The sequence below is a fragment of the Nyctereutes procyonoides genome, unplaced genomic scaffold (genome assembly GCF_905146905.1).
Source record: "Nyctereutes procyonoides isolate TBG_1078 unplaced genomic scaffold, NYPRO_anot_genome, whole genome shotgun sequence".
Lineage (NCBI taxonomy): Eukaryota > Metazoa > Chordata > Mammalia > Carnivora > Canidae > Nyctereutes > Nyctereutes procyonoides.
The window spans coordinates 81,223-91,081 of NW_026574982.1; the positions used below are offsets into that span (position 1 = coordinate 81,223).

At 40.0% G+C, this 9,859-nt stretch overlaps 1 gene segment (V, D, J or C); it reads left to right on the forward strand.

Annotated features, from left to right (window-relative positions):
* Positions 1-41: 41 nt before the first annotated feature.
* On the forward strand, positions 42-583 carry LOC129511327 (T cell receptor alpha variable 9-2-like). The segment is given in 2 exon segments: positions 42-126; positions 249-583. Coding segments are annotated over 2 exon segments (381 nt in total).
* The last annotated feature ends 9,276 nt before the right edge of the window (positions 584-9,859 follow it).

Genomic DNA, 9,859 nt, shown 5'->3' on the forward strand with positions numbered 1-9,859 from the left:
CTTCCACTGATCATTTCTCTCTCACTCCAGCGTTTCCTCACGTTACGAATAAAGAAGATTATTTGGGTGTCACTCCAGAGATGAAGTGTTCTCCAGGTTTCATGATTGTCCTACTCTCAGTGCTTGGTAAGTGCAATGCCTCTTAAAATTTGGATTCTTTTCTTCCATTGTGTCAGCAAAACCTTTAACTAATTTTATCCAAGAGCTTCATGCCCAAGGTGACACAGATCTCTTTCCTTTTTTCCTAGGACAAACCCACGGAAACTCAGTGACCCAGATGGGAGGCCAGGTGACCCTTTCAGAAGAGGCTTTCCTGACAGTGAACTGTAATTATTCAGCATCAGGGTACCCTGCCCTTTTCTGGTATGTTCAGTATCTGGGAGAAGGTCCACAGCTCCTCCTGAAAGCCTTGACAGACAAGGAAAAGGGAAGCAACAAAGGTTTTGAAGCCACCTATGACAGTTCATCCAGATCCTTCCACTTGAAGAAAAGCTCAGTGCAAATATCAGACTCAGCTGTGTACTACTGTGCCCTGAGTGACACAGTGATAGGGACTGCAGGGGGAGCTGGGTGCAAACTCTGAGCAGAGCAGGGGCCTGGATGCTGAGCCTCTCTGACTGATCCACTCTGGTTCCAGCACAGTCTGTGGTTGTTTGTCTCTCAGTATCTGGTTGATGCAAAAATCATATAAACAGCTATAGCATAGGAACCAAAGTAGCACTGCCCACCCAGCTGTTCATTTGTGACATTAACAATAGTTTGATGACAAGAGTTCCTCAGTCAGGGGGTCAGCAATTTCAAGGTAAAATCACATAACAATGAAGTGGTCTCTTGCTCATCCTTGTTGTGAATGTCCAGTCTCACAAGTTGTTCAGGCCACTCTGGTGGGTATCACTGTGCCTTATGACACTTTTCCAGAGACACAGTGTGCCTGAGAAGTTAACAGCTGCCCAGTGTTTCACAGAGTATGGCAGGAAGTGTGATGGGAGAGCTAGAGCTCCCAAACCAGGTCATGTTTTTATTTTTATGTTTTTAATGATTTTATTTATTCATGAGAGACACACAGAAAGAGGCAGAGAGACACAAGCAGAGGGAGAAGCAGGCTCCCCACAGGAAGCCCGATGTGGGATTTGATCCCAGGACCCTGGGATCATGCCCTGAGCCGAAGGCAGATGCTCAACCACTGAGCCACCCAGGTGTCCCCCAAACCAGGTTTTAGTAGAGAAAGAAGGTAAGGGCAGAATGCAGGAGGAACACATATACCCAAGCAATGAAAATGAGAGGCCATGGACCTTTGCCCTGCTTTCTTTTGTAGGAAACCAGGTAATAGACATAGTCTGATATTCAAAATGAAGAGGTGGGAGCAGAAACAGAATGAAGGAAGTGGCTTATGTCCTGGCCAGGACATAATGCATGTGAAATATATACTATAAATAATTCAAAGGATATATATTAAGAATTTTTCTCCGACATTTGGGTAAAATGGTAGACTAAGGGTGCCTGGCTGGCTCAGTCAATAGAACTGAAATTCTTAATCTCGGGTTTGTAAATTCCAGTCCCTTGGTGGGTAATGAGATTACTTGAAGTAAAATCTTTAAAAATATCTACGGGAGATTAATGCTTATCTATTGATTTGTTTAAAACTCTATTAAAAATGCCACTGATTTCTGTGCATTGATTTTGTATCCTGCCACATAGCCGAATTGCTGTATGAGTTCTAGCAATCTTGGGGTGGAGTTTTTTGGGTTTTCTAAGTACAGTATCACGTCATCTGCAAAGAGAGAGAGTTTGACTTCTTCTTTGCCAATTGGAATGCCTTTTATTTCTTATTGTTGTCTGATTGCTGAGGCTAGGACTTGTAGTACTCTGTTGAATAACGGTGGTGAGGGCAGACATCCCTGTCGTGTTCCTTATCTTAGGGGAAAGGCTCCCAGTGTTTCCCCATTGAGAATGATATTTGCTGTGGGCTTTTCATAGATGGCTTTTAAGATACTGAGGAATATTTGCTCTATCCCTACCTGTGAAAAGTTTGGATCAGGAATGGATGCTGTATTTTGTCAAATGCTTTCTCTGCATCTATTGGGAGGACCATATGGTTCTTGTTTTTTTCTCTTGTTGATATGATCAATTACATTGATTGCTTTATGAGTGTTGAACCCTCTTTGCATCCTGGGGATAAATCCCACTTGGTCATGGTGAATGATTTTCTTAATGTACTGTTGGGTCCTATTGGCTAGTATCTTGTTGAGAATCTTTGCATCTGTGTTCATCAGGGATATTGGTCTATAGTTCTGCTTTTTGGTGGGGTCTTTGTCTGGTTTTGAAATCAAGGTGATTCTGGCCTCATAAAATGAGTTTGGAAGTTTTCCATCCTTTGGAACAGCTTTAGTAGAATAGGTATTATTTCTTCTTTAAACGTTTGATAGAATTCTCCTGGGAAGGCATCTGACCCTGGACTTTTGTGTCTTGTGTGGTTTTGATGACGGTTCAATTTCCTCGCTGGTTATTCGACTGTTCAGATTTCCTATTTCTTCCTGTTCCAGCTTTTGTAATTTCTGGTTTCCCGAAATGCATCCTTTTCTTCTAGATTGCCTAATTTATTGCATATAGCTGCTCATACATTTAAAAAATCATTTCTGTTTCCTTTTTATTGGTTGTGATTTCTCCTCTTTCATTCATAACTTTATTAATTTGAGTCTTTTTTCTTTTTAATAAGGTTGGCTCATGGTTTATCTATCTTATTAATTCTTTCAAAGAACCAACTCCTGGTTTTGTTGATCTGTCTACAGGTCTTTGGGTCTGTATTTCACTGAGTTCTGTTTGAATCTTTATTATCTCTCTTCTTCTGCTTAGTGTAGGTTTTATTTGCTGTTCATTCTCCACTTCCTTTAGGTGTGAGGTTAGCTTGTGTACTTGAGTTTTTTTCCAAATTTTTGAGGGATGCTTGTATTGTGATGTATTTCCCACTTAGGGCCACTTTTGCTGTATACCAAAGATTTTGAATGGTTGCATCTTCATTTTCATTAGTTTCCATGAATCTTTTTAATTCTTCTCTAATTTCCTTGTTGACCCATTCATCTTTCAGTAGGATGCACTTTAACCTCCACGTGTTTGAGTTTCATATTCTAACATAGAGACTGAAGAAAGAGAAATTAAGGAGTGAATCCCATTTACTTTATGCACCCAAAAGCATAAGATAACTACGAATACACCTAACCAAAGAGGTAAAGGATCTATACCCTAAAAACTACAAAACACTTCGGAAAGAAGTGGAGGAAGACAGAAGAGATGGAAAAATATTCCATGCTCATTGATTGGAGGAATTAATATTATGAAAATGTCTATGCTTCCCAGGGCAATTGACATGTTCAATGCAATCCCTATCAAAATAACATGGACAAAAAAAACAAAAACAAACAAACAAACAAAAAAAAAACAAAATAGCATGGACATCCTTCACAGAGTTGGAACAAATAATCTTAAGATTTGTGTGGAATCAGAAAAGACCCCGAATAGTCAGGGGAATATTGAAAAAGAAAACCAGAGCTGGGGGCATCACAATGCCGGATTTCAAGTTGTACTACAAAGCTGTGGTCATCAAGACAGTGTGGTACTGGCACAAAACCAGACACACAGATCACTGGAACAGAATAGGGAACCCAGAAATGTGCCCTCAACTCTATGGTCAATTAATATTCAACAGAACAGGAAAGACTATCCACTGGAAAAAGGACAGTCTCTTCAATAAATGGTGCTGGGAATCTTGGACAGCCGCATGCAGAAGAATGAAACTAGACCATTCTCTTACACCAGGCACAAAGATCAACTCAAAATGGATGAAAGATCTAAATGTGAGACAAGAATCCATGAAACTCCTAGAGGAGAACACAGGCAACAAACACCCTTTTTGAACTTGGCTGTGGCCAACTTCTTGCAAGATACATGTATGAAGGCAAGGGAAACAAAAGCAAAGATGAACTATTGGGACTTCATCAAGATACAAAGCTTCTGCACAGCAAAAGAAACAGTCAACAAAACTAAAGACAACCTACAGAATGCAGAAGATATTTGCAAATGACATGTCAGATAGAGGGCTAGTATCCAAGCTCTGTAAAGAACTTATTAAACCAATACCAAAGAAACAAAGAATCCAATCATGAAATGGGCAAAAGACATGAACAGAAATTTTACCAAAGAAGACATTCACATGGCCAACAAGCACATGAGGAAATGCTCTGCATCATTTGCCATCAGGGAAAAATACAAATCAAAACCACAGTGAGATACCACCTCACCCCATTGAGAATGGTGGAAATTAACAAGACAGGAAACCAGAAATGTTGGAGAAGATGTGGAGAAAGGGGAACCCTCTTGCACTGTTGGTGGGAATGTGAACTGGTGTAGCCATCTGGTAAAAGGTGTGGAGGTTCCTCAAGAGTTAAAAATAGAACTACCCTAAGACCCAGCAATTGCACTGCTGGGGGTTTTCCCCAAAGCTACAGATGCAGTGAAATGTTAGGACACCTGCACCCCAATGTTACAGCAGCAATGTCCACATAGCCAAACTGTGGGAGGAGTCGGTGTCCACCAAAAGATGAATGGATAGAGAAGATATGATCTATATATATAATGGAATATTACTCAGCCATCAGAAAGGACAAATGCCTACATTTGCTCCGATTTGGATGGAACTGGAGGGTATTATGTTGAGGGACTTAAGTAAATCGGAGAAGGACAATCATTATTCGGTTTCACTCATACGGGGAATATAAAAAGTAGGGAAAGGGAGTATAGGGGAAAGGAGAGAAAATGAGTGGGAAAAATCAGAGAGGATGACGGAACATAAGAGACTCCTAACTCTGGGACATGAACAAGTGGTAGTGGAAGGGGTGGTGGGCCGGGGAATGGGGAGACTAGTTTAACGAGCACTGATGTGGGCACTTGATGAGATAAGCACTGGTGTTATACTATATGTTGGCAAACCGAACTCCAATAAAAAAATTACATAGATAAAAAATAAAAATAGTAAAAAGAAACTATTAAAAAGATAATAAAGACTTCTCAAAGGGCAGTAAACCACAAACACAAATGAAACAAGGAAGGAATCCATCAAGAGACGATGATACAAATCAATTTTAGAAAATGAGCTATAGAAGGAGAAAGGTAAATTTGCATGAAAGTCTAGATATAGAAGAATACCAGTCCTAGTGTAGAAGCACATCAATGTGTGCTGTGCCCTCCGGAAAGTGTCAGGGAAAAGAAGCACCACAGAAGTTTGGATAAAATGAGGTGATAGTGTTGCTAGCATTGGTGCATGGATGTGTGCGTATATATGCCTGTAGGTGCCCATGTGTCCATGTGTTGAAGGTACTGGGGTGGAGAGAAGTAAAATAAGTGAACAAAGTGAGAAAATTTCTGAGTCACAGAACATCCATGCATTCCATGGCCCCTTATAAGAAGCAAAGATCACTTTATAAATCTAGCAGGAATTTGGATATTGATCTTTCAGGAATAGAGAAGAGAAAAAAAAATCCCCTAATGTTGCGTATACTGAGTGTTTTGATTTTTGCTCACCAGTTTAACTTTTCTTTACTTAAGGAAGTTCTTAAGTTCCTCTCTATAACCCCAGGAAACCACTGATCTTTTTACTCTCTCCATAGTTTTATCTTTTCCAGAATGTCGCATACTAGGTATCAAACAGAATGCAACCTTTGTAGATTGGCTTCTTTCACTTAGAAATATGTATGTAAGTTTCCTCCATGTCAACCCATGGCTTGATAGCTCATTTGTTTTTAGCACTGAATAAGTGTTTTTCTCTGATCTGTAAACAATTTATCAAACTCAACACCCAAAGAAACCCAAAAAATATGACCAAGAGATGGGCAGAAGAGTAAGTAGACATTTTTCCAAAGAAGATATACAAATGGCTAACAACAACATGAAAAACTCTCAACATCACTCATCATCAGGGAAACACAATACAGAAGCACAAGGAGATACCCTCTCACACCAGTCAGAATGGCTAAAATGAAGATTCAGGAAACCACAGATGTTGGCGAAGATGCAGAAAAGGCGTACCCTCTTACGCTGTTGGTGGGAATGCAAATTGGTGCAGCCACTCTGGAAAACAGTATGGAGGTTCCTGAAAAATTTATAAATAGAGTTACCTTAGGACCCTCAATTGCACTACTAAGTATTTATCCAAAAGATACAAAATAGTGATTCAAAGGAGCATGTGCACCCCAATATTTATAGCAGTAATATGCACAATAGCTAAAGTATGGAAAAAGCCCAGATGTCCATGGATGGATGAATGGATAAAGAAGATGTGGTATGTGTATATATATATACACACATGTATACAAGGTTTCCTGCCTTGTTAATTTCCCCCATTCCCCATTCCTCAAGGCAGGAAACCACAAATGTTGGAGAAGATGCGGAGAAAAGGGAACCCTCCTGCACTGTTGGTTGGAATGTGAACTGGTGCAGCCACTCTGGAAAACTGTGTGGAGGTTCCTCAAAGAATTAAAAATAGACCTGCCCTACGACCCAGCAATTGCACTGTTAGGGATTTACCCCAAAGATTCAGATGCAATGAAACGCCGGGACACCTGCATCCCGATGTTTCTAGCAGCCATGTCCACAATAGCCAAACTATGGAAGGAGCCTCGGTGCCCATCGAAAGATGAATGGATAAAGAAGATGTGGTTTATGTATACAATGGAATAATACTCAGCCATTAGAAATGACAAATACCCACCATTTGCTTCGAGGTGGATGGAACTGGAGGGTTTTATGCTAAGTGAAATGAGTCAATCGGAGAAGGACAAACATTATATGGTCTCATTCATATTGGGGAATATAAAAAATAGTGAAAGGGAATAAAGGGGAAAGGAGAAAATTTGGGTGGGAAATATCAGAAAGGGAGACAGAACATGAGAGACTCCTAACTCTGGGAAACGAACTAGGGGTGGTGGAAGTGGAGGTGGGGGGGTGACTGGGTGATAGGCACTGAGGGGGGCACTTGATGGGATGAGCTCTGGGTGTTATTCTATATGTTGGCAAATTGAACACCAATAAAAAATAAATTTATAAAAAAATAGCACTTTCTGGGGAAGAGCTAATGGAGATTTTCATTCTGTTCCACGAAATACATTGCTCTTCCTTGCATTTGAATGAATCTATTCCTCATGATTTTATAACATCATTCCCAGTTTGAGAAAAGGGGCAGAAAGCTTCCTGGAACCCCCTAAAGGAACTCTTCTCTGTTGTAGCCAGAGAAAAAACCTTCTGAACCCAAACACAAAGTTGAAACTTGCATATGGCACAATTAGAGCACATATTAAATTCTAGCATGATCTTTTATTATGTTAAGAAAAGGGTATTTTTAAATATATATATATTTTTTGGAGTTCAGTTTGCCAACATAGTGTATGACACCCAGTACTCATCCTGGCAAGTGACCTCCTCAGTGCCTGTCACCCAGTCACTCAATCCCAATGCCTGCCTCTCCTTCCACTACCCCTTCTTCATTTCCCCGAGTTAGGAGTTTCTCATGTTTTGTCACCCTCTGATTTTTCCCACTCATTTTCTCTGCTTTCCCCTATAATCCCTTTCACTATTTCTTATATTCCCCGTATGAGTGAAACCATATAATGATACCCTTCCCCGATTGACTTACTTCACTCAGCATAATACCCTCCAGTTCCATCCAGATCGAAGCAAATTGTAGGTATCCATCTTTTCTGAGGGCTGAGTAATATTCCAGTGTATATATAGACCACATCTTCTCTATCCATTCATCTTTCGATGGACACCGAGGCTCCTCCCACAGTTTGGCTATTGTGGACATTGCTGCTATAACATTGGGGTGCAGGTGTCCTAGCTTTTCACTGCATCTGTAGCTTTGGGGCAAATCCCCAGCAGTGCAATTGCTTGGTGATAGGGTAGCTGTATTTTTAAATCTTTGAGGAACTTCCATACAGTTTTCCAGAGTGGCAGCACCAGTTCACATTCCCACCAACAGTGCAAGAGGGTTCCCCTTTCCCCACATCTTCTCCAACATTTGTAGTTTCCTGTCTTGTTAATTTTCACCATTCTCACTGGGGTGAGGTGGTATATCATTGTGGTTTTGATTTGTATTTCCCTGATGGCAAGTGATACAGAGCTTTTTCTCATGTGCTTTTTGGCCATGTGAATGTCTTCTTTGATAAAATTTCTGTTCATGTCTTTTTCCCATTTCATGATTGGATTGTTTGTTTCTTTGCTATTGGTTTAAAAAGTTCTTTATAGATCTTGGAAACTAGCCCTTTATCTGACACGTCATTTGCGAATATATACAGCCATTCTGTAGGTTGTCTTTGGTTTTGTTGACTCTTTCTTTTCTGTGCAGAAGCTTTGTATCTTGATGAAGTCCCAATAGTTCATTTTTGCTTTTGTTTCCCTTGCCTTCATAGATGTATCTTGCAAGAAGTTGCTGTGGCCAAGATCAAAAAGGGTGTTGCCTGTGTTCTCCTCCAGGATTTTGATGGAATCTTGTCTCACATTCAGATCTTTCATCCATTTTGAGTTTATCTTTGTGTATGGTGCAAGAGAGTGGTCTAGTTTCATTCTTCTGCATGTGGATGTCCAATTTTCCCAGCATCATTTATTGAAGAGACTGTCTTCCTTCCAGTGGATGGTCTTTCCTCCTTTATCGAATATCAGTTGACCATAAAGTTCAGGGTCCACTTCTGGGTTCTCTATTCTGTTCCATTGATCTATGTGTCTGTTTTTGTGCCAGTACCACACTGCCAGGTAAGCCATCTGGCCCTGGACTTTTGTGTCTTGGGAGGTTTTTGATGACTGCTTCAATTTCTTCCCTGGTTATTGGCCTGTTCACGTTTTCTATTTCTTCCTGTTCCAGTTTTGGTAGTTTGTGGCTTTCCAGAAATGCATCCATTTCTTCTAGATTGCCTAATTTATTGAAGTATAGCTGTTCATAATATGTTTTTAAAATCGTTTGTATTTCCCTGGTGTTGGTAGTGATCTCTCCTTTCTCATTCATAATCTTATTAATTTGGGTCTTCTCTCTCTTCTTTTTAATAATGCTGGCTAATGGTTTATCTATCTTATTAATTCTTTCAAAGAACCAAATCCTGGTTTTGTTGATCTGTTCCACAGTTCTTCTGGTCTCAATTTCGTTGAGTTCTGCTCGAATCTTTATTACTCTCTTCTTCTTCTGGGTGTAGGATCTATTTGCTGGTTTTTCTCTAGCTCCTTTAGGTGTAAGATTAGCTTTTGTATTTGAGTTCTTTCCAGTTTTGGGAGGGTTGCTTATATTTCATGTATTTCCCCCTCAGGACTGCTTTTGCTGTATCCCAAGGATTTTGAACGGTTGTATCTTCATTCTCATTAGTTTCCATGAATCTTTTTAATTCTTCCTTAATTTCCTGGTTGACCCTTTCATCTTTTAGCAGGATGGTCCTTAACCTTCACGTGTTTGATGTCCTTCCAAAATTCTTGTTGTGATTTAGTTCTAATTTCAAGGCATTATGGTCTGAGAATATGCAGGGGACAGTCCCAATCTTTTGGTATCGGTTCAGACCCGATTTGTGACCCAATATGTGGTCTATTTTGGAGAAAGTTCCATGTGCACTTGAGAAGAATGTGTATTCAGTTGAGTTTGGATGTAAAGTTCTGTAGATATCTGTGAAATCCATCTGGTCCAGTGTATCATTTAAAGCTCTCGTTTCTTTGGAGATGTTGTGCTTAGAAGACCTATCGAGTGTAGAAAGCGCTAGATTGAAGTCACCAAGTGTAAGTGTATTATTGTCCAAGTATGTCTTAACTTTGGTTATTAATTGATATATTTGGCAGC